This window comes from Magallana gigas, chromosome 10, assembly GCF_963853765.1.
Source record: "Magallana gigas chromosome 10, xbMagGiga1.1, whole genome shotgun sequence".
NCBI lineage: Eukaryota > Metazoa > Mollusca > Bivalvia > Ostreida > Ostreidae > Magallana > Magallana gigas.
In genome coordinates, this window is record NC_088862.1 from 33635460 (window position 1) to 33660799 (window position 25340).

The 25340-nt window shown below is 33.7% G+C and overlaps 2 protein-coding genes across 2 annotated transcripts in view; both read left to right on the forward strand.

The window, feature by feature from the left end:
* Positions 1 to 344: 344 nt before the first annotated feature.
* On the forward strand, positions 345 to 12260 carry LOC105340455 (uncharacterized). Its single transcript, XM_011446499.4, has 3 exons — positions 345 to 502; positions 3837 to 4064; positions 9538 to 12260. The coding sequence occupies exons 2-3, from the start codon at positions 3852 to 3854 to the stop codon at positions 10342 to 10344; spliced, it is 1020 nt and encodes a 339-aa protein (XP_011444801.4). The 5' UTR covers positions 345 to 502; positions 3837 to 3851; the 3' UTR covers positions 10345 to 12260.
* A 1056-nt stretch (positions 12261 to 13316) lies between these two features.
* LOC105340501 (polycystin-1) overlaps positions 13317 to 25340 on the forward strand; it is a 42656-nt gene continuing 30632 nt past the window's right edge. Inside the window, exons 1-8 of the mRNA XM_066072689.1 lie at positions 13317 to 13332; positions 17682 to 18005; positions 21206 to 21426; positions 21966 to 22119; positions 22410 to 22570; positions 23140 to 23821; positions 24257 to 24447; positions 24953 to 25058. Coding sequence (XP_065928761.1) covers positions 13317 to 13332; positions 17682 to 18005; positions 21206 to 21426; positions 21966 to 22119; positions 22410 to 22570; positions 23140 to 23821; positions 24257 to 24447; positions 24953 to 25058 — 1855 coding nt within the window. The remainder of the gene's footprint in view (positions 13333 to 17681; positions 18006 to 21205; positions 21427 to 21965; positions 22120 to 22409; positions 22571 to 23139; positions 23822 to 24256; positions 24448 to 24952; positions 25059 to 25340) is intronic.

Genomic DNA, 25340 nt, shown 5'->3' on the forward strand with positions numbered 1-25340 from the left:
ATAACTAAATGATTTGAAATAAGTTTTCATTCACTCGTAGGCACACGACCCGGGAAGTTATTCACTGAATATTCATTACAGACTTTGACATAGGTCCACCTTTTTTATTTGTCCAAATAAATCAAGAAAATACCGCATCAACCAATGTTACATTTGCTATTATATTTTTATCCCAAATAAGGAAAATATTTTGTTTGTTGTCGATGTTTGAATGACGAATACTCGCGTGTTTACCCAAAAGATGACCTAAATAAAAAAGAATATATAATTTGTTTACCGTGTTAACACGGTACCAAAGATCGATAACTCTCGCTACTCTAGAATCATCCGCGTCAGTGACTCACGGTGCGTTGCTAATAATAGGCACGGAAACCCCCCTACAAACTAGCTAGATCTAGTGTGCAGAGCAAATTACAAGTTCAGTGTATAGCAATGTTGTTTGGATTGGGAACCATTTCATCTATGTACGTGGACGGATTACAATCTTATTTAGATCCAGAACGTAAGTATATTTACTTGTTTTTCTATAATTTTTTTCGAAATGTTGCATTTGAAGGATTTGCAATGTTTTATTGTCTTACCATTTTTATATAGCGTGTTAGTAAAACTCGTTTCTTTGTCTGGCGGAAGCTATTGTATATTGTGCATGCTGATAAAAAATAAGTTTTTTTTCTTCAGAAGATAGGAAGATTTATTAAAAAAATATATATGAATTGGTCATTGTCACTTGTAATTTTATTATTAACGTGTGTCCCCAGGCCTATATGTATGCGATCCTCTAGCTGTCTCTAAATCTAAAGCTATTAAATGTACATGCTGTGTAAATGTGTACACGTGCTTATATCTGAATGTATGCATTGTAATCAGTTTTTCTTATTGCAAAATATTTGCATGTAAACGTACGTTGTACATAGCCAGCAACAGGGATTATTGAAACACTAACGTTCGAATTTTCTCGGGTTTTTCTCGATCAGCTGTTTAGGGACGGATCTAATAATTTTCGGGTTTTTTTGGAAAGGGGTGGGGGGGGGGGGGTAAACAAATTTAAGAGAAAGGGGGACTTAAGCGACCACTGCAAATCAACTACTAGGGTTATGAATTTGGTGGATGGGTGGGGGGGGGGGGGGTAGGGTTGTGTTCAGGGGGACATTCTCCAGAATTGATTATAGGAAATAATTATTTATCATACTGTGAATTTTGAATTTACAGAAATATACACTGTGTGTAAATATAAATTAGATTTTAGAGTTTTATTTTAAAAATGTCCATTCAACCCAATTTTTAGAGAGGTTTGTAGAGAAATGCTAAAAAGTATGTGTTGAAGGAAATGGCACAACTTTGCTGATTAAACATTTCTAAAATAAATTGACACATGTAAGGAGAAGGGGGGGAGGGGGGTGGCATCATTACCCTCAAGTTTTCTTGTATCTCTAGAGCAGAGGAGAAGTTTAACTCGTTTTCGCATTTCCGCTCATAGACTTAATATTGAAAGAGGACGATATCAAGCTTAAGGCATTCCACGACAAGAAAGATACTGTAATAGATGTAATGTCAAATCAGTGGATGATGAAAAACATTTTTTATTCTCATGTGATCATAATAAGGCATTAAGAGATACTCTGTACAATTTAGCTAAAGACTCTTGTAAAAAATTTCAATACATAAACAATGACCAAAAATTATACTGGCTTATGACAAATGAAGATTTACAAATACTTGTACAACTCAGTGAAATGATTCTTAAAGGTGAATATAATGGTTTGGCGGTTATAGATATATATACATGTATAATGTACAATATATTTACTTTTAGAAGGGGGTGTTATGTTATGTTTAAGCATACTGGTCTTGAACACTTTGAGTACAAGTGGACCAGTCTATTATAATTGACTGTGCAGACACCGTCCCTTGGTACTCTCTGTTTTCAGGCCACCTTGTTTCTGTATAGCTGCAGTGTTCACGCATTATCTCACACAGTTAAAAGTTTTAAAGGAAAGCAACTTTACACTGATTTTTAAGCTAAAGAATTTTTAAGAAAAAAAATACGGGAATAGTTAATTGCTAAATGGTCGGTAAGAATTGTAAGATTCGCCACACTCTCCCCCCTCCTCCCCCCCCCCCCCCCCCCCCCCTTGCGGGGACTCAATACCGCGGTCTGCGAGAACGGTAAAGCAATAATTGAATAAAACCTCAAAACGAGCAACAGCGTCTAATTAGTTAAATCGCGTCTGAACATTGATGCTTTTATTAAGGAAAGCATGAATACGACCTAGTGTAAATCTGCACAAAAGGTGCACCCTAACTTATGTTTTATCGTAGTACTAGTTTCATGTATATTCATGTGTATAGCCGGAGAGAACGATAAATGTTAGCTATAGAACCGTCGGAATCCCCAGACTACAGGAGCTCGCGACGGACCGTTCAAATAACAGCTCCATCTTGGTAATTAACTTTCTGATCACTGTTGCACCAGTATTATGCTGTACTATCTTTAAATACAGTGAAATGATTCTTAAAGGTGGAATTAATGGTTATAGTTATATATACATGTATAATGTACAATATATTTACCTTTAGGGGGGGGGGTGTTATGTTATGTATAAGCATACTGGTTTGAACACTTTGAGTACAAGTGACCAGTCTATTATAATTGACTGTACAGACACCGTCCCTTGGTACTCTCTGTTTTCAGGCCACCTTGTTTCTGTATAGCTGCAGTGTTCACGCATTATCTGCCACAGTTAAAAGTTTTAAAGGAAAGCAACTTTACATTTATTTTTAAGCTTAAGAATTTTTAAGAAAAAAATACGGGTAATGTTAATTGCTGAATGGTCGGTAACCATTGTAAGATTCGCCACATTCTCCCCCCTCCTCCCCCCCCCCCCCCCTGTGGGGACTCAATACCGCGGTCTGCGAGAACGGTAAAGCCATTGAATAAAACCTCAAAACAAGGAAACCTTTTTCTCGCGAACATCTACAATTTGCAAATCCTTCAGCTACATAGGCATTTTATTTTTTTTACCATTTAAAGGGACTTAGACACGATTTCAGATGAATGTTTTATTTTTGATTTTTATGAAAAAAAAAATAGTTTACTTAAATGTGTATTTGAATGATTCACAAAAATCTGAAATGTTGGAAGTTATGTTACAAGCGAGACACAGCGGAGAGAAGTCGTTGTTTGAGTCATATATATATATATATATATATATATATATATATATATATATATATATATATATATATATATATATATATATATATATATACACACAAATGTATAATGGAAATGACTTTTGAAAACAACATAAACTGATTCAATGTGTTCATAAATAATTTTATTAACAACAAAAAGCAACATTTGATTGAAAATCGTAACAATACCACACCTATGTAAACAATAACAAGACTCGAGATTTGTTTCTATCCTCTGTAACTCGCCTGTATAACTTGATGTTTGACTTTCAAACATACATATTGACCATTGTAGACTTTAAAAATTACAAAATAAAAAATAAATAAAAACAATTGGGCTCAAATCGGGTCAAGTCACTTTAATATAAGAATGTTTCATTTTTCTTGAAACAAAAATATTTATATGAACATTAGCGTTTCTAAAATTATTGGAGCTTTTAATCTATTATTATTATTTTTTTTTTTAAGATAGAGGGCTTCTAAAAGTTGGCATGCAAGTACTGTATTCAATGTTTTATATGCAGTGAAATAAAGAGTTTCCATTAAATACTTAATTAATCTATTACTTTTATTTCAAAACTGGTCTTTACAATAACTACATGTACTGTATAAAGAATCTCTTTTTAATTTTTTTACGATAGGTCGAACACACTCAAATGAAGAAGACTTTGGTTGAGGGATCGCAAAGAAACTTACGTAGAGGTCAAGTTCAGAGGAGGGTCACGGCAGAAGATCACAAGCGTCTCCAGAAAACTCGGGAAAGCGCTCGGGAATGTCGTCTGCGCCGGAAACTACGATACCAATATCTAGATGACTTAATACAAGCAAGAGAACGTGCCATACTGAAGCTCAGGGAGGAACTGGAAACGGTAAGTTATTAAGTAGAATGCGCATGCTCAGTTTAGAGAATGATTTTTCATTTTGATATGGGTAAATAACACTGTAGTAGGCAGGGCATATCGCTCCATAGCCAGTTGAGTTCTGGGATGAGAACTTCTCCGGACGACGTTTTGACCCCCCTTTTCTTCGCGAAAACTTTTATTTAAATCGATATATTACATGACTATCTGTACAAATTAAAGGGGCATTTTGGCCAAATTCTAATTTTCTGATTTTACTATTTATATACAATGCTTTAAAAATGCATTCTTAATGATCAAATAAAATTTGAGAGTCATTCATTGAGTTATAAGAAAGATACAGAGCTCACAATTCTTTGTCATGTAAGCAAGGCTCGTGCCCTTTATTTGTTTACATAGTTTCAATGTATCTGTTAAAACTATGTTTTAAGCTGATTTGTATATCTTTTTATTCATTTTAATCACAGATAACAAATTCATTTTGGGTCTAAAACTGGAATTTTTACTTCAACATTCAAAATGTAAAAAGATGCTTACATAGCAAAGAATTTTAAGCTCTGTAACTTGCTTATAACTCAACGAATGACACTCAAATTTTGATTGACTATTAGAAATGTCTTACTGAAGCATTGTAAACATAAAAATCAAAGAAATAAGTTTCAGTTTAAACTTGGTTTGTGTATGTTGACACCTCGTGTTGATCTGCACCCAACGAAATACTGAGTTGTTGTCAAATCTTCCAGATTATGTTCATTTAATTAATTTTTTAAGCATAATTCAAAATATCTCAATTACTAAATCGATTGATCGATAAAATCTTAGCTGCCCCCCCCCCCCCCCCCCGTCTGTAGCAACAGCGTCTAATTAGTTAAATCGCGTCTGAACATTGATGTTTTTATTAAGGAAATCATGAATATGACCTAGTGTAAATCTGTACAAAAGGTGCACCCTAACCTTGTTTATCGTAGTACTTGTTTCATGTATATTCATGTGTATAGCCGGAGAGAACGATAAATGTTACACAGCTGTTACATGTAGCTATAGAACCGTCGGAATCCCCAGACTACTGGAGCTCGCGACGGACCGTTCAAATATCGGCGCCATCTTGGTAACTTTCTGATCACTGTTGCAGCACTATAACGCTATACTGTCTTTAAATACTGTGAAGCAGTAAGTTAAAACTTTAAAATGCTTTGTTTGTTGGTTTATGCGGAAAAATTAAGGTAACAACCGTATATGTTAAAATAACCACAGCCCGGTTATATCCTGTACGAACTACTAAACCATGTAGAACGATGATCCCGAAATCCACGAAGGCAACAGCCATAGGCATTATATATTTATATCCATAACATAAGGAACGAAAGTAAGGAATAACGTGTCGCTCGCACTACTGCATAGAAGCGACCTATCTTCCATAATTTTTTATTTTTCATATCTCCACAATGTGAAGAATTCCACTAAGGAATTTCATAATTATATTTTGAATTTCATGTTATATGATACTTTTTTATTTAGATATAAAGAGTTCAATTAAAAGTATATACTTTGACTTTATTTATAAGCATTCGAATGCATTTTGCATGCTATTTTAAGGAAAATTCTAAATATTCTTGCTCCAAAAAAAGCCTGGTAATGAATTTTGGGAATTAAAAGGTTTAAAAGTTAATAAATAAGGAATAAAATATCCAGGAGAATTTTTATAAAACTGCGGAACGGCTCGTGTGTCCTTAAAACTTGTAAGCCCACCCCCACACCCACCCCACCTTCACCCCTCAATAAAAATGGCTAAATTATCAAGGTCAGTATTAAGGGACTTAAAAATATATCGGGTCAATAAACATGCATTTTTGAGAGAATTTAGAGTGTAGACTATTAGAAGCCACAGCATGATGCTGGAAACGCTGTATCAACCTTCAGGCTCGTGGCAGCATCAGGGAGGCCGGGGGATGTTAAAAAAAGAATAAAGTGAAAGGATAGAAATGAATAGTGAAATTAAAGTTAAAGGTATTGTAACCTCCCCCCCCCCCCCCCCCCCCCCTCCCCGGGATTTGGATTTCAAAATGACGATTTGGAGAAGTAATTTTAAAAAAAAATTCTTTTGCTTGTTAAGATTTTTTAAATGAGTCAACCCCCTTTCCAAAACGATGCTACGTGCCTGCCCTTGATTAATAGTGTATGTATGTCTATTAGTTGCAATTTAAACATTTGAAGTTACATGTAGCTGGAACTGACAAGAAATGATAGATTATTGAGACGGTATTAATTTTCCATACGTGCTGAACGATCACGTAATCCTGTGTTTATTTACCAATATCTTAAAGTCACTGATGACGCACAGGGTCACGCGTTTGGTGACGCTTGATTTCCAGATACATGTGACGCATTGACGCTCTTGTACAATATAGATCTCATTGGCCATTCATACAAAACACGTTACAGTGTAACTAGATTCTCCTGAACCATTGATAATAGAATTTCCCTATATAATGCAAATACAATGTATAGCATATTTTGGCTATGCTGGACTTAAATTAACAAACATATCCTACCGGGTATGGTAGTATCCGATTTATGCAATGTGTGCAAGGATGATTGAAATTAATTAACGAGTATAAGTGGTTTTTATTATGTTGTAAGGTTGAAAAATAAGAGATGAAATACTTATTCGTGATTAAAGCAAAAAGTTATCAAAATAACAACCATCACTGGAGCGTATTTGGGACCAACCCTTTAGTCTAACGTTCTAATGGTTTTATTATATATGCCAAAATCTTTTGCAACTAGTCTTGATATGAACTTAAAGTTCTTTTGTTGTTTATTTGTACGTTTGTAACCTATTGGAGCCGTGTAACTTTCGTAAAATATTCACCATCAAGCCACCAAAATATGTAAGAATAAAGTTCTGTATGTGAGCATTTCACTTACATGTACCTTATTTGACTAATGACTGTATGTCGTTGTAGAACTGATCAGCAATTCTAAGAATTGCAGATTCTTATCAAACGTGTACATTTTACAAGACCATGAACGAAATGGATCTTATTGCTATTTATGATGATATTCAGTTAAATTTTTTTATTGCTGCAATTTACTTTTTCTCGGAATAATTTTTAACGTTTTTCAGCAGTGGCTGATCAGTGAAGCTAGTTTTATTATTTAAATTCAAACTGAATTCTGAATTTTTCTTCAGGAGACTGTAGCTTGTTAGAGTTTTAGCAATTACATTTTATTATACCCCTATGCAATTTTCCCCATGTTAAAGGATAGATAATCTCGATTCCATTATTTATTTATAAAACCCTGGAGTGAAACCGTTTCTGTCATAATTTCCCACGCATGGTAAATTTATATAAAGTTACGGGAAAATTTTCATTTCATGGAATCTGCGCAAAGTGAGCTGTGGTGTCTCGTTAACGAATCAATTCAACGACTTTTGAATTCCTATGCACAAAGTCTGGTTCTATCTGGGTCTTATCGTTAAATCTGGAACAATCGTTGATAGGCATCGTTGTGTAATATTTTTTTCCCCACGCTCCCATTACTTGCAGAAGTACTAGTATTGTGGACAATTATGGAGGATGGGCGGTAAATAAATTATCCATCAGATACAGTGGCGGAATCAGGATCTTAAAAAACGTTGGGGGCAAAAGGCCAAGGGTATGGGGCCTCTCCAGATGGTAGATGGACGTCTCGGCCCAACGACACCTCGGCCCAGGGCGGTTGACACCTCGGCCCAGACGGGTCGGCCCAAAACTATTGACTCCTCGGCCCATGAACAAGACACCTCGGCCCACAGAAATTTTCAGTTACAAATATGTACAAGACACCTCGGCCCAAAGAAACTTTCGTTAGCATTTTAAATTATAAACAGGGGCAGGTAATTACTGTATCTTTCATTTATGTCGTTAATATTTTGCTGCTTCGTTAATTTTCATTTCGTATGAACGTCTCATAATTAACTGCTCCTAATTATATAAACCCCCATTGACACCCGTGACACGCGTTTGAGACTCCAAAGGACTGTGCCGCATCCTCTTGTTTGTTTATCTATTAGCACTTAATTGTCGTCATTTTCATAATTTTACTTTCTTGTTTGCTTAACAATTAGCACTAAATGGTCTCGTTTTTTCTAATAATTCAACTTCTTTTACAAGTATTTGATATGTAATATTTTAATACTTTTAACATTTTATTGTGAGTGTGTGTTTATATATCATATACATATACATATAGTTATATGACACAAGTTCTTGCATCTTACGAGGTCTTTACCATTAGAATGGAAATTTTTTTTAAAAAACTTACAACTGTTAAATAATTTTTTTATTACAAATTAAATATATCATATAATCTATATTCAATAAAATAAAAATGAAAAATGAAAATCATTTATTTAATTCTGCTTGAGCCAAGATGTCTTTTGCTTGAGCCGGGGTGTCCCGTCTTGGCCGAGGAGTCCTGGGGTCGAGGTGTCGTTGGGCCGAGGTGTCATTGGGCCGAGGTGTCTGACATTCTCTCAGATATTTTGAGTTATTATAGCTATACTTAACATATTATAAGATCGATGTAAAAAAATGTGATATTCTGTAATACTATCAAATATTTCTTAAAACTTTGATCACAAGGTAAGGATTGTTGGGGCGGCCCCCGTGCGCCTCCTATACTCGTAAATCCGCCACTGAAAATCATTTTGAAAAACTGGAAGTAATTAACTCTATCTGAAATGTTAAATACCTCCAGTTTTCGAACAATGATTTGGTTAGCTATTTAATATAATTTAGTGAATATATATTCCATATAATTTAGCTCTGAAATTTAAATGTTTTACTTTATGTATTTAAAAAGCTCTTTTTTGAGGAGATTTATAAGGTGTTAAATTGACCACAACCAACCAGCTCTTTCAGTTTTCAATGATTGCCCTCACATAATCATCCACAAATATTGTAACATTTCAAGTGATAATCATATAGATATTTTTAAAACATTGAAACCGCTAACTCACAAACTTTCCATGGTGAGTTGTGATGGAAGCTAGTTTTATTTAACAAAGATTTGAAAAACACACTAATTTATAGAAAACTGTTCAATCCTGTAAATCGCACTTGCAGACAATATATTGATTTTATATGAGCAAAGTTCTGCATGATTTGTAAAGAAACCGCAAAATTTAAGTTTAAATTTGTTAAGGATGCCCCTTTCCACTCCAAATTTAAAAAAGGAGATACGTGGTATGAGAAAGGGTTGCAAAAATTTATGACAGATCATTTATTTGCCAAGAAAATTACTGTTTGTTATTAAAAAAAATTTTTTTTAAATCAATTTGATACTTAACAAAACATCAATCATTTAACCGGAAATATACTTTCTACTCTTGTAAAAAAAAAAAAAAAAACAACAAAAAAAACCCAAAAAATAGAATGGGGAAAGTGTTTAGCGTTGATGAAAATTACTAATAAGTTTTAACATTTATATCATTTAGTATAAAGAATACTGCCATGAAATTGACCAAGGAAATATTCCTGTAGGCTTACTGAAAGAATTGAAGCCTTCTAACAATAGCGTAGATGCACAACATCTACCATCGGGCTCGGGATCCAGCGAAAAAAGCACAGCCTCACCCTCATCCTCATCCAATGGATCACCGACTGATGGTGGAACCGACAAAGATAGCAGTAGCTTCCGCGACACACAAAGTCTTAAAGGAAATGATTTTACGGATAACTCTTCAGATTCAACACAATCCAAGTGTTCAAGTTCTACCTCAGATATAGCTGGCGGGGAATGTTCCTCATCCTCCGTTACTCAGGGCAACAAACGAAAGAGGAAGACCAGCAGTCGAAAATCATTACTAGCGAAAATGTTGAGTTTTGAGGACGAACTATCAACAGATGAAAGCTGTGCAGATGAGGGCGAGTCTTCTACAGAAAGTATCACTTTAAAATCGCCGGATAATGTTACCGAATCTAGCCCACTATCCAAAACAGGATCAGAGGAGTTTCTAGCATCAAACGCAGATGTAGAAGAAGGAAGTAATGAGGAATTATGGGAGAAATGTCTAATGTCCGCCCTGTCGCTGTTTGAAGACTATGGTGACATTGTATCTATTGGTGAGAGCAGTGAAACATTAAACCAATCTAGTGTCATTATTTCATTAGAACATTTAAATAGAAAAACGGAAACAGAGCGAGAATTTGCAAAAGTCACCATGCAAAGAGAGGATGCATTTAATTCGACTTTGAAAACGGAAGGAGGGCGAGAATTTGAAAAAGACACCATTCAAAACTAGGATGCATTTAATACGAATATGAAAGTGGAAGGAAAGCGAGGGATAGGTAATGAGTCCGTTCAAAAAGAGAAAGAATTTCAGTGAATTTCTCTAATTCACTGAACTGATCCAGTTTGAAAAGTTAGCCATAGGCTGACGAGGAGGGATTTCTGACAGAAGGTATTCCACTGTCACTGAAATCCATCTGTGTTAATTAAAAACTCCTCATCAACGGCAAGAATTCTGAACCCTAACTTTGCCAAATCACGGTTAAAAGGAAAGGGTGCAGTGAGTTATATCGATAAGTGGAATGGAGATTCCTACCTGACGTTTAAAAATTTAATAATATTCGGTGTAAACAATGCCTAATATGCATTTTGTGTATGTTTAACATGTTAAAAATACACGTCTGTAATATGAGGTGCTGTTTATTTCGACAGCGGCAATAACTACAAAAAAGTTGTCTACATGAAGAAAAAGACCTCCACCAGAAAAATGCAACACGTATTGAGTCACAGGGTGAATGGGGGGGACAAACTGCATGCATTAGTGTTTTGTGACAATTATAATCCATTTTGTTTTGTTGTTATTGTGTGAGAATGAAAATTTCTGATTTTTTAAAAAGATTATTATATAGTACAAATTACCTCTAATTAAGTTATATTGTATGGATTCCAAGCTAATTTTTTTCCATTTTAACAACAATCAATTTAAATGATTTATATATACATGTATCTTTATATTAAATGTAGTGAAAATGGTTATGATATTGTTTCTAGTTTTGATGTCTTATCGATCATCGTTTACAGCGAAACTGTTTTATAATCCATCAATATCGCATTCACGTCCATTTTGTAAAATTATTCTTGTGTATGATTCATGAAGTATAACTTTTTATATCATGTGTTCATGTACAAGCTCAAGTAGTTATTTTCCATCTTGTGAAACAAATCGGGTACCTATTTTTATACTTAGTCTATATTGGTTTTAAGGATATTTAATTTACTTATTCTCTTTTCTAGAATTGTTGTACGTATACTGTTTTTATGGTGTAAGGTTCGTTCGCGAAACGATTGCTATCCGTATGATTTCATTTTTTTTACGTAATTCTTTGTAAATTTGTCAAATTGTGAATATTTTCTGTGTATGGAAAACCAGGAACTAAATGCTAGCATCCATATATGTTAAACAATGCTTTAAAAGCGTGGACAGAGGAGAGAGATAGTTGTAGATTATGATAATCTTGTAACGAACGTCGCGATGAGCAAGAAAATAAAAATCATACGGAGCATTTGTTATTGCGTCGCTAAAGTTCGAGGATATTACAAATAGAAAATGAAATCACGTTAAGAAACTCAGATTTATCGTAACTTTAAATATAGCAAGGGCCGGTTATGTCAAGTCGAACCATGACCAGGATTAATTTTAACTTTGGCGAAAGAACTCAATTCATCGTTTTTTTTTTAAATTTTTGATATCTAATAGTACTTAAGGAAAATTAATTTTCCCGTAACAAACTGAACTGTATTTAATACGTTCTACATAACAACGATGATCATGTCTTTGTTAGTTGGTGACGGGTAACAAATGGAAACGTTTGATATGAATATGTTTGTCTAACAAAATTTAAATTTTTTTATAAAGTAAACGATAGTCTGTATGAATTTTTAGCCGAGCAGGTTTTATTTATGAAAATGTTCCCTAGACAATAATCATAGAGGAAAAAATATATGAAAGGCCTTTCCCATGCAAGCAAAAATGCCCTTTCCACGTTTGGAAAACATTCTGGATCTGCTCAATACACTAGATATATGCAGATGTAGTTATCGATGTATAGTCAGATAATGAAAATAAAAGAATTAAATTTCATGTTTTTTGTTTGTTTGTTTTTTTTATATACAAAACGTTAATTATTATAACTTTACGTCTAATGACATGTTGATGCATACTTTTATAAGTTTTGAGTATATTAAAATGATATATTTTTATATGTTTGTCCTGTTGTTTTATATGCATGGCTGTGTATCTTACAAGATGATTACAGGGTACACTGAATTCTTTATTGATGATTGAAAAGCTTTGATCCCATACACATGATATCAGATCGTCATACGACGTTACCTAGTCCGAAATATTTATCGTTTTCCTCCCTTTTTACGATTTTGATATTTGAACTGGCAAGGAAAATATTAAAATCGCTTTTCCTGGCAAGTAAAATGAAAATCTTTTAAAAAATCTAGAAACTCAGACTCTCGGACTATAGCTTACCTTATAAAGTGCTTCATCATTAACCAAAATTTTACTGAAGTTAAAAATCAGCAGGAATTGCTGCTATGATGTTATTTGTCTATTATGACGTCAAACGTGATTTGATAGATCTCTTTCCCGTACTTTTCGGCTCTAATGTAGTCATTGGCATATCATGAGTTGGGGGAAAGTTTTAAAACATTTTAAATTTTAGAAATGTAAATGTACAAAATCATAAACGGCCGAAAAAATCAAAATTATATTCTGTTCATTATTCTGTTTGTAAAATATAATAAATCTGACGAATGTGTTAATTTTTTGATGGTTTAAAACAGAAGCTGTCACAAAAAGTCGTCATTCCAGAATAAGGGGTAGGTGTGATTCCTATTCTAGAATCTCTTTTGACTGCCAAGAAAGTTGCCATGAACATTTTTAGTTATAAATCACATGACATGATAAGGTTGATTTATGGAATGAAAAAAAATTAATGGAAGATTTTTTATGTGTTATCACATTTTGTTTAAATTCAGAAGAAAAACCTCCAAAATTTGAAGTGCTGATTTTAACAATATTTTGATAAAATTATGATATTTCTACGTTGTAAATTAATTTTGAAATTTGTTTCCGTTCTTAAAATCAATGAATACAATTTGCAAATAAATTCCATCAAATAAAAAGTTTATCGCAGAAAATTGATATTGTCAAAAGAAATTATAATGCCAGAAAAAGGGACAATTCCTATCAAAATGTCCCCCTTACAAGGTAAGAAAGTAGTCAAGAAAATAATAATTGTTGTAGAGGACATCGTAATGTTAATGTGCTTAAGGAGGCCGATTTGGTTTTTTTGTGGAAAAACTACAATAGCATAACTCTTTATTTTTTTTACCATATGTTATTTAAACCGACTCTAGTTTATTTGCGAAGGTTCATGAAAATCGACCGTCTGGTTCTTTTTATGGACCATCTCAAAATAGAGGTATATTTACTATAGGAATATATAGGAAACTGTCATTTTCCGCACATCAAAGCAGTTTAAAAAAATACTACAATAGCTTTTTTTCTCAAATTGTTATATATGATTAGTTATATCATTTCCTACCTTTTATGCAAAAAACACAAAATTCTACCGTCTGGTTTAATTTTTAGTGGGGGCCATCTCAAAATATTAAAATGCACCAAATTTTGCTATATATTTGGATTATCACGAATGATGATTGGTATAATGGATTCATTCCAAAAATAAGGAAAATGTAATCGAGGATAGCATCATTCTGTATATAAAATTTCAACAGCGTACAATTTTTACTTTTTCTTTTATGTTATTTCTTATAACGTACTCCTACAAAGCTTCATTTTATCATAACGTCATAAAAGTGCAATGGCAATGTTCCCCTACCGCACAAAGTAAAAATCGTGTTAAAAATAAAAATTTCCTTTAAAAATCTAAATATTTTTAACTGTATTTTGTTTATTGTGTTCAATTTTATAAATGATGTCGAAAAAAATTCATAAGAAGTATAAATCAACTGTATTATATTAGAATGCGCAAAAACATGCGCAATGCAAACTTAAGTCGGCCTCCTTAAAAAAAGGGGAAAAAAATTATTGATAAATAACCTACACTGCAAAGTCCCTTTCCACCTAAAAGTGCAATATAATCTAAATATATTCAGAAATTACAATAACCAAAAATACATTTCAAATTTGTTTGGTTTTTGGAAATGTACAAATTTAAAAAAAACCCAGCGGTATATGAACTCATGACATATGTTAGTAGTAAACGCTTTAACCTACTGCGCTACACTGTTATGTGACAATTTTGGGAATTAAAGAAATACACTTAATTTAATTGTTTGATCCGATTAATAGTAAATCACAACACGGAGGTGTCCAATACCACTTTAAGAATAACGACCAAATTTATTTTCAAAATAAAAATGTTGTCTGTGTGATTTGTGAAACCTACCATGACTGTGAATGACTTGGAAATCCTTCCAACGATTCATGGCCACATGAAGCAAGGGGATCAAATCAGGTGATAAAGATTGGAACGCCTGGACAAAAACACCGCATTTGATTTTTTTTTTGAGTACGAATTAATAATCTTAATGAAATTGTAAAAACACAAGAAGTAATGTGCACGTAGTCTAGATATAGTGTCAAATGAAATACATTAAGATATTGCATATGCACGTCTTTTTTTACCCATTATCTAAAGGGGCATTGCCACGATTAAAGCTGAAATTTTCTTTTATATTATGTTGTTTGAAATGCTTCATTTATAATAAGCAGTCAAACTTTGAAAGTCAGTGGTCAAGTTATGTGGGAGATAAAGATTTCACAATTCTATGTTATCTTAAATAGGCTATTCCGATCCTGTTGTTAAGAATTGTAAAATACATGTATATCAGTTCATTTTCAAAACGAGTTTTAATGAATTTGTAATTAACAGGAACAGGTTTAAATGTTTGAGTTTTTGTCATAGTCAAATTTGTTTAAAACGCACCTTGTGTTTTCTATTGAGCATACAATATGTAAGAACCCCCCCTCTCCCCCCCTCCCCCCCCCCCTAAAAAATGACTCAAAATTTGATTTATTACTCGAAACAGCTTTGTAAAACATTCTAAGCATTGAACGTGGGAAAAAATCTGTAAGCGTGACCATGGTCCTAAAACAATTTTTTCTGGGGTCAATAGTTTCCTGTATTGACTTCAGCACGGGGACTTTTTTAAAATTAAACAAGACAATCTGATTTTGATAGTTTAGAAATCTTTGATTTTTAATCTTTAATTTCACGTTTGAATATAACATTAACAATTGTAGTGGCTTCCTTATGATGACCAGAAACCGTTTGCTTTTAACTAAAATAACATTTTTGATAGTCGTGTAACATGTATTTACGGACTGCATGCCATTGGTCAATTTTACTGTTAGCATAATCAGCAAACATTATTTTTATTCGTCTCGATGTTAATATTAATCCAATTCTTGTCAGGGATCTAGAAAAGAATTAAATATATGCTGTTGCCGATTTTACTATCAACATTTTTTGATCCGATAAACAGAATTATATTATTATTTTCATAATAATAAAAAAATTAACTTGTAAAAAAACCTATTTAATGGGAAACACAAGTAGTCTGTTGTTTGAATCTGTATACTATTTGTAATGTCAAAGAACCAGCGTGTGTTAATTGTTGGCCTGAAATCTATGACAACAGGGACAATAGAGATGACCACGTCACCGTGTTTTACTGCAATATGCTTCACTAGTAAATATGGGTTCTATAATGCAATTTACGTTTTAATTGCGAATAACGAACTGTGATCCGTCTTCCAGAAACCAATTGATTTGCCTTGGTCTTTATATAAAAGACCACACTACGGGATAATTCAGGAAGAATGAAAGGAGAATACCCGCTACTAAAATTGCAAAACGTTTAGGACGTTTTAAGAAAGTAAACGTTAATTTTTAAAGTCTAATTACAAATAATTCTGATCAAATTATGCTCGCGCAATGGTGTCCAGGCCTCGGTCTTTATATAAAGGACGTCGCTGCAGGAATATTCAGGAGAAGCCCCAGACTAGAATGAAGAGGGAACGCACGCTACTAAAATGGTAAGGCAGTTATAAGATAAATTCTAAGTTTAATTTTATTACAATAAATGCATCATTATGAGTTTAAAAATTGAAACTTAATTTAAAGTTTTAATTCATTCTGATTTAACTTTTATTTTTACTGAATGATTAAAAGACTGGAAATTTGATGTGGTGTTTATTAACACATGTAAAATGACTTTTATAGTTAATAAAACAAAAAGCCTACTACAAAACAATTACTTTTATGCAAACTAGAATTAAATATGTTAGATTTATTAATATGTTTATTTTAAAGAGACAAATAATATAGTAATATACATGCATATGGATAAGTAATATATCATCCATTTATTAATTCATATTTTTCCTTTATTACAGATATTTCAGGTTCTTTTTTTACTTTTTATATTCCCTTACAAAACAGATACAGGTAAGTCTCTCTCTTTTTTTTTAAAATCCCCACAATTAATAATCAAATTTTTGATGCAAACTAAAAATATTACCAATGGAAATAGATAATGATTTTAATAATATATATTTAATTAACTAGGTGGGTTTTAATACAAATTTATAATATGAGGACTGTTGTCATGGTATACAAAGGATATTGACAACAGTTTTGCGGTTTTTTTTAAGTAGATGAATTCACTATCAGCCAAAGATTAAGGGATCAATGTTGTTTACCAAAATGGCATGATGATATTTTTCATTCGCATAAGAGGGTTTTTTAAGAATTTATAAAACAGATTTTGAATGTTAACGCTACTTAATCTTGTTACTAAGTAAGTTAAGAAAAACAAACATTAGTTAAATTTAGACCTATGGATCGTCATCTTCCTATAGAAGTAGGAAGGTGGGATAGTGTTCAGAGAAGTGAACGTTATTGTAACTTATGTAACTGTAACAAAATTGACGATGGATTCAATTTGATTTAGAATGTAAGGTCATATGAAACTTGCGTAGTTATCTTTTAACAACAGATTATATACTGTTCCTCTCCAAACACAAACACGTTTTGTGAATTTATGATTTCAAATAACTATACGGTATTAAGAAAATTCAGTTTGCATTCAATTCAATTCCATTAATTGTCCTTGAACGTTGCAACTTCCCGGAATGCAAAGTATAATGCATATAAAATTAAATACAAATTTGCAGTGTGCAGTAGGTGAATGTTCATTTTAAGAGAATATAATGCACACAACATAGAATATAATTTGATATACCGTTTTAAGAGACAAATATTTGCGTAAATTATTGAGTTCCTTTGCTTATTTCAAATATTAATCAAATTGTTTGTGCATGCACCCAATTTCATTTTTTTACCTGTACAAACACTTTGTGCACATTCAATTTATTATGCTATATTTGGACATGTACTTCATGTAACATTTTATGGTTTTGAGTGAAATAAACTGAACTGAACTGAAACTGAGCTTTCTTTTTCCGAATCTGAAGACTGGGCGACATAATTCTATGTGATCTGACTAATTCTACCGCGTTCCTTTCAGCCTATTCAGCATGTTACCCCGAGACCCCCACCGCTAGACAGTTAGCGGTGAACCCCGGTAACTATGTCACGACCTCACTCACAACTTCACACTGTGAGGACGCATGCTTGAGGCTGGGGTACTCCTTAGCCGGTTTAACGGCTGGAAAAGCATGCTTCTGTGGAAACACAATGACAGAATCCATGGCTTCTGAGGCCGCATGCATACAGACGTGCGCCGGTGATGGTGAGAAATGTGGTACCGACGGGGAGCCGCCGTATGACAGCGTCTACACCACCGCCACTACCACCATGACTCTCAGTGGATTCAAGATATTTCCTGGAGGTAGGCTTAACCCAAGTTCGTTTTCAGGACGTTTGACTGACGCATCGCTAAATACAAATATGTTGATTACGTAAAATAAGTACAAATTGTCAAATTTTGATTTAATTGAGCATACATTCTTATAAAGAACTTTACCACACAATACGACGAAAAGATTTGTATCTTTATTTGTAATGGCGTATGTTTTTGGAACTTTCTAAAAATATTTCCCATTAATTGATTTTCTTAATGAGTATACTCAAAGCTCGTGGGGCATTAAACTATGATCAACTCACTTTTGACCACACCTTCTGTTTTCTATTGATATATTCGTCTTGAAAAAATAATGAGATCAAAATTTGTTTGTTTTATGGCAATTGCTCTGAAAATCACTTTTAAATACTTTCTTCAACTGTTTTTATATCCGTTACCTTTTTTTTTTTTTTTTTTTTTTTTTAACATGTTTTAGTAATATAAGCCAGTGCGTGAAAAATGATTGGTTTCAATATAATCTTGAAAGTCCAGCGGTGGCTTAATACCTCTTTGAGAATTTGAATTTTCATATTTAGTTTTATCTTACTCGTTGACTCGGTATATTACTATTCATTCGTCAGGAATGCGTATAACACCATTTAAACGAATTGGATAAATAAAATTTTGAATAATGCAATAAAGATATTATTTAATTCATCACATTTTCTCTTCAATATGCAGTACGTATCACCCATGTATTAATATTTTGTTTTTAATTTGATAACGCTACAATGATTTTTAAGCAATACTGCTGAAATCAAGCCGGTATCTTAAAGATCATTCCCGCTAGCAACAAGTGTTCCCTTTGCCTTCTGTGTTTATAAAAAGCCTAACATGGTCATAATATTGATTAAATTTTATTTTCAATTTTAGTGTTTACAATGCTTTGGTAGTACATTTCTAACGATCAATAAAAATTTGATTGTGTGTCTCAAAAATATAAACACGATACAGAGCTCACAATATTATTTGTTATGTAAACAAGGCTCGTGCCATTATTTTGGTTTACCTTGATTTAATATACCAGAAAGTTCTTTTTCAAGCTGAATTTTAAATAAGCTGATTCAATAGTACATAAATTTATTGAGTTAGTAGCGTTTGTCACATCTGTTTTCGGTCAATACCTGTGATTTTTCTTCTCGGAAAATTCATAATGTAAACAAATATATGACCTTAGCTTTGTTCCATACCGAAGAATTGTGAGTTTTGTATTTTGCTTTTAACTCGACCACCGCCACTTATATTTTGGTTGACTGCCAGAAATGTTCCACTGCAACATTGTAAACATTAAAAATGGAAAAATAGAGTGAGTCAAAAAGTGTAACCGTGTCCCTCAAAATAGAAAGCCAGTAACCCAACCTATCATGAGAAAAGTCCAACTCTAGCACGGAAATATCACAATAGCCCAAGATATTTAGAACAAATGTACTTCTATACACTCTTTTAAAAAACCTATGACTAGTCATTGTGTAGTTTAAAATTCCTTCAAGGGTTCGCCTATATCGGGGCTGTATTGGGACTTCATTAAGTACATGTAAATTTGTCTACTATACTTATTTTTGTGCTTTGTTCACACTAGCAATATATACATATAGATAACAATAAATGTTATTAATTATTAATAAATTGATAATTTCGTATTTAACAGTCGAATTACATTGCTGCGCCTTTAAATGCATGCATTTGTAGTCAAACTTTTAATTTCAGCCTATTACTATTGATCTTAAAGACACCGTTATGATGAGAAGTCCAATAACTTTTTTGTGATCTGAAAAGATTGATTTAAGAGCCCGCGCTCTTCTTAATTAAAAAAAAATTGTTCACAGCATGCTGAGAAATATCTTATCAATGGAAAAGTATTCTTACCTGGTTGATTTAATTAACCAGGAGTTCTTTATATTCCAAAAGAACATGAACACCTTGCAGGTTTACTTTTGATGAAAGTAATTAATCATTTTATCTAATCTGTAGGTAATGATTGGTTATAAGGCAGGTAAATTATGGCACTGTTGTCATTAGCTGGTGGTATATTAGTCCAATTAAACTTTGTATAGGTTATCAGCAGTAAGCGAAGAAGGTCCACTTAAAAATAAATACGGAATATCGCTTACCCGGGGTGGATCATGGGAAATACAACATAAGGTACCGTCCTGAATTTATGTACAAATGAAAAAAAATGTCAATAACAAACTGTCAACCATCAGAAAAATACGAAAACAAACCCCGAAATATAAATTCAAAGCAAAGCAACGCGGACCGTTAAAAAAATAGAGGTAGGATCAGGTAAGAGGGAGCATCCTCTGCTGACCGGTCACACCCGCCGTGTGCTCTGTGTCGTAATCGGGAAAACGGAAAAGTTCGATGACAATTAGGTGATTAATTTTGGTATAACACAGTGAATTTAACTCATATTCGTGAAAAAAAAGATTATTTGTATCTTGTTATAACTCAGTGTATAATTTCACGATGAAAAGTATCAAGAAAACAATTGATTGCATTCTTATAGAACCATTTTAACAAGAGCTTGGACTTTGGGCACTTGTGTCAGACAGCAATGTGACGTAGGCGTGTCTATTTCATTGCTAGCCATTAAGCTATAAATCAACGAGGTTTGTCTGGCTTTTGAGCTAAGACTATGCAATCTATGCATATTTCACCCTAAACCAGCGTCATTTTAAACTTGTGTTAATACAAGAAATAGTTACGTCCTACCGAAAGTCCAAGGTCTTGTTAAAACAGTTCTAATTGAAACAGTGGTTGTATATCAAGATTGTACATGTAGTCTCTGTTAATGTTTCTTTTAATTTTGATCAGTGTTCGTTATAAGCACATTTCATTATTGTAGTAGATTATATCAAATTCTTTGATTCTTCGGCTGTGATATCCGAATTTCAGTGACAGTCACTAAAACCGATTCAACTTAAAAAAAACTCCGAAAAAATACATGTTTGTAAATATTTACGTGGAAAACAAAACAAAAAGCGAAAAGAAAAAAACCCACTTTATATGTTAAAGTCATATATCTATAATATATCTATATAGCTTTATAAAGATTTTGGAAAAATTGTCACAGTTATACTAAAGGCAGCTGAATTTGTATTTTCAAAAACCTTATTAATTAATATGAGAACGGCGTCAATTATACTGCAACCTCAACACCCATTATAAAAGCTTTGTAATTTTCACAGACATGCTCCTGGAGTCCTTCGTGTCACAGACGCTGTACTTTAACCTGACCACTGGCGACATTCAGTCCATCACAGCTGTGACGTCAGATAAAGGCCCGGATCTAGGGCCTGTCACAACACTAAGCGTACCCATAGTTCCCAGAAAGTCAAGACTGCTTAAGGTCAAGGCCACTGTAACAGACACGGGGTCGAAGACACTAGAAGCAATCCAAACCTTCAAAGTATGACAACCGAATAGAATTTAGCCTATTTAAAAAAAAACCCAAAGCATTGCAATATTAGTAACTCACTTGTAACTCAACAAAACCCAGCCAGTCACTAGGAATATCTATGTTCAGTAAATTTTGTGTTCTAAAAGAAAAAGAAACTGTTGAGCAGAAATCTTGATCATGTTCCTTTATGGAGGCTGGGTGGTCAACAAATTACACATCAGATCCTCCTTACATTTTGGATATCATTTTTTAAGCTATTCACTAACTTTTCATGATAAAAAATGTATGAATTTTAGCGTTTTTAATTTGAGTATATATTTTCTTACATATGTACAAAACACTTCTTCTAAAGGAGATTAATATAGAAGACCATCCAGCCCTCATAATTTCCTTTCCAAAAAAATAACAAAGATTTCTGAGGACTTTCAATATCTCTATATATCTGAGTAACGCCAATTTCAGTTTCTGTTACATCCATGCTAAACTTAATTTTACTGTTCAGTTGCTTCAGGAAATGTAAATACATTTGCAAAATCCAACCACTCTAGGTACAAGCCAGAATCCGCCTGATCAGCATGGAATGCACGAACTACGTCGTGAGTAATGTGCGCTTCGATTGTTTTCTTCGGATCGGCGTAGGAAGCCCGATTACTGTCACTGTCGACATGGACGACGGAACTACTTTTCCTCTCCCAGTCCCAGGTACTATATAGCTGGAGCATCCGGAATCTAGATCATTCGATACTTTGTATAACTGACTGTTATGGGCTTTAAATACAAAATAAAAAAAATAATTGTTTTACTATACATATACTAATATTCATATTATTAGATAACATTGACCAAGAACTAGCAATAACAATAAAGAATTCTAATTTTCCCGACACAACGTTTCAATTAATTATGTAAACTCCCCCCGCCCCCCGAAAAAAAGTGTATGTATTTTCATATATAAAGTGATAAAAAGAATGACGTGTCTTTATAACTCACAGAGTGCAAGGAGTTCACAAAGGGGAAGGCCTCTGGCCCTGTCTCTCCCGTGTCACACCCAGGCAGTAATCTGTATATGTTAACTGACACAGTTGTCAGGACCAATGCTACCCTGATGGGACTCGACTACACTGCCACCTCCACTGGAAACATCATTGTACAGGTAAGCAATAAGTTTTGCAGGTATCTTATACAATGTTCAGATAAGCCATGCAAAAAATTCAGGTGTCATCAACTGTTCACGTAAGGCATCTGTAAAGGTAAGTGATGTATTGTCAAGGTAAGGTAAGTCAATCAGACTGTTACATATATAAGGAAAGCCATGGTTTTTCATTCCTTTATAATAGCAACACCAAAAACAAGTGTTTCTTTTTATTTTTATGTCCGGTCTCTGCATAAATAGTAAAGTGTTTGAAAGCTATCACTTGTTGTATCAATTGTTGTAAAGTAAATAAAGTTCAGTTTTAAATACATATCAATTGAATCATCTTGCCGTATATTTTTTTTCCAAATTAGGATTCTGACTATTAAGTGAATATGTTAAGCAGCTGGTGGTCATTAAATGCAGAGTTAACATCAATAAAAGATAATGACAAATAAGACGTGAATACCACCCCTACCCCTACCACCCCATTCCCCCATAAAGCCACTGCATATGTCAAATCTAACTAACTGAAAACCTGTCAATCTGCCATATAATTTTTAAAATATATTTTCGCCTGTTAATTCTAGATTTACCGCCCGTCATGTGGTCCAGATCTAACGCAGACGTTCTGTCACAAAAGCTACTCCTGTATATCGGTCAATGAATCCTGCTACAACCAGCCCAGAGGGAGTTACTGGATGACCAAGTGCGGGCCTGGAACTATCTACAGCCTCACTGTGGCAAAGTGTGTCAACATGGCGACAGGTGTCGTGGTTGAGAAACCGCCAGCTACTGATTGGACGCAGCTGCCAATCCAGTCGTTTAGCCTTGTACACGAGTTTCTCTTCAGCATTGCGGAAACCGGAAGACACTTTTACACTGTTCCCGACGCTAACCTCTTCATCATGGACCCCGGTGACGTAATAGCTATCAAAGAAGATGGTGGGCAATTCGAACTTTTGGACGTATCTGACAACTACAAAGAGTTTTATTGGTCTGTAGGCGGAGACTGGTCTAATCGTGACACTCTCGGATATACCATTTCCGGTTCCGGTGTGAGCACACTTTCAGCGAGACACGCTGTAGAAACTTACTTTGCAATGCCTGTTGGAGCCAAATTTAGACACACCTACGGCAGCGTCATGGAGAATTACAAGAATATAACCATCACGGCATCCAATGAGATTACTCAGCCTCCGCTCAGTTATGTCCATCAGGTAGAGCTTATGGTCGCCATTAGTGGGGTCATCATTGAGGCAGCCTTTGTAGGTAAGACAAGTGATTGCCACGTATCATAAATACATCAACAACAACAATGAAAGTTATAACATATATCCATCAAGTGATAAATATTATAGCGCCAGTTTGTTGTTTATCAGACTCAATCCGGTGACCTCTTGCTACTTATTGTTGTCGTCAATTGACCAGTTAAAGCAGTGCAGTTGTGTTTGAACTCTCTCAAAAAATATCTCGCTTTGAAGTTACTCTTTAAATCAAAGACATTTCAATTGAATTATTTCCTAATTGACCTTAAAACACATGTTCCATATCGTCTCATTCGTAAAATATCTAATTCTCTAGCTTTGATTTAATGGATAATTTTATGGTTTGATGTTTCAACGATGAACTTCAGAGAAGATATCGTACAAAAATAAAGTGTGTGTTATTCAGTACATTGTCCAATTTTCATTTTCTGATGCGCAGGAGCAACCAATGACACAATAGAACTCAACGTTCCGCTACATCCGGGGACTAAGGTCATGTACACCTGGAGGTTCGGAACAGGTGACGTCATGCACTCTACAGATAGGGTGGCAAACTACACGTGGACAGAGGCGGGTGTTTATACCATCACACTGACGGCGGAAAACAAAGTCAGCAACGTGCAAATCACGGTCAGTTTTATGATTGTAGTAAAAAGTTAAAAATTATACTTGAATTGAACGTGGATGGTCAAGTGAGCAAATTTAGTGATCGATGCACGAGTGGCTTCTAAAAATCAAAGATGTGAATTATGACTTCCTTGATATGACGTACTGACAGTCTGTAACATTTACACAAATATGTATTTATGTCTTTTTTTGTATCTTCATACAAAATAACAGAAACGTATTAGCACGCAGCTAGAAACAAGAAAATGATTAGTCCTGAATGATCGATAGATCATTACTGTATAATATACAAGAAAAGAGCCATCCACGGACTTTTATATGCCAAAAAGTGTTAGACTTTTAATTAAAAGTAAAATATTAATGTAAAGCTTTTGATCGGCAATTTAAAAAAAGGGTCATGGTTTTTAAAGATGATAAAGATGTAAGACCTGGTTTAACCTTAAGCAATTCTTGACTTTCTTTCTTTCTAGTTTGTGATACTAATTTCTTGACTTTCTTTTCTTTTTAGTTTGTGATACTAATACAAGACGTCATCATGAATTTGACCGCGGAGGCAGAGAAAATTGCCACTGTTTTCACTGAAGATACAAAGGTTTTCTGGAACATAAGTCAAGGTATACAACTGGGGTTTGCGGCCACTTTGAACATTTGAGGATCAAAATGTAAACATTTCTTGAGCTGTCTTGTATCTGCACAAAACTGACAAAAAATGTTGTCAAAAAGAAAACAACAATAAATACGAGGTTTAACATTTTGTTTTGCATGCAAAGTTAACATGCAAGAAAAGAAAATATGAAAGAATGTCATTAAAGTCCATTATACAATCATTTTTGATAAAAAAGGTTAAAGCGTGCTTATGTAAATTGTAACTTTGTCTTAAAATAAGATAACCTTTT

Excerpts from the sequence above, each read along its gene's own strand:
- LOC105340455 (XM_011446499.4), top strand. The coding sequence starts at position 3,852 with ATGAAGAAGACTTTGGTTGAGGGATCGCAAAGAAACTTACGTAGAGGT. Across the intron at positions 4,065-9,537 it reads TCAGGGAGGAACTGGAAACG|TATAAAGAATACTGCCATGA; the intron begins GTAAGTTATTAA and ends TATATCATTTAG.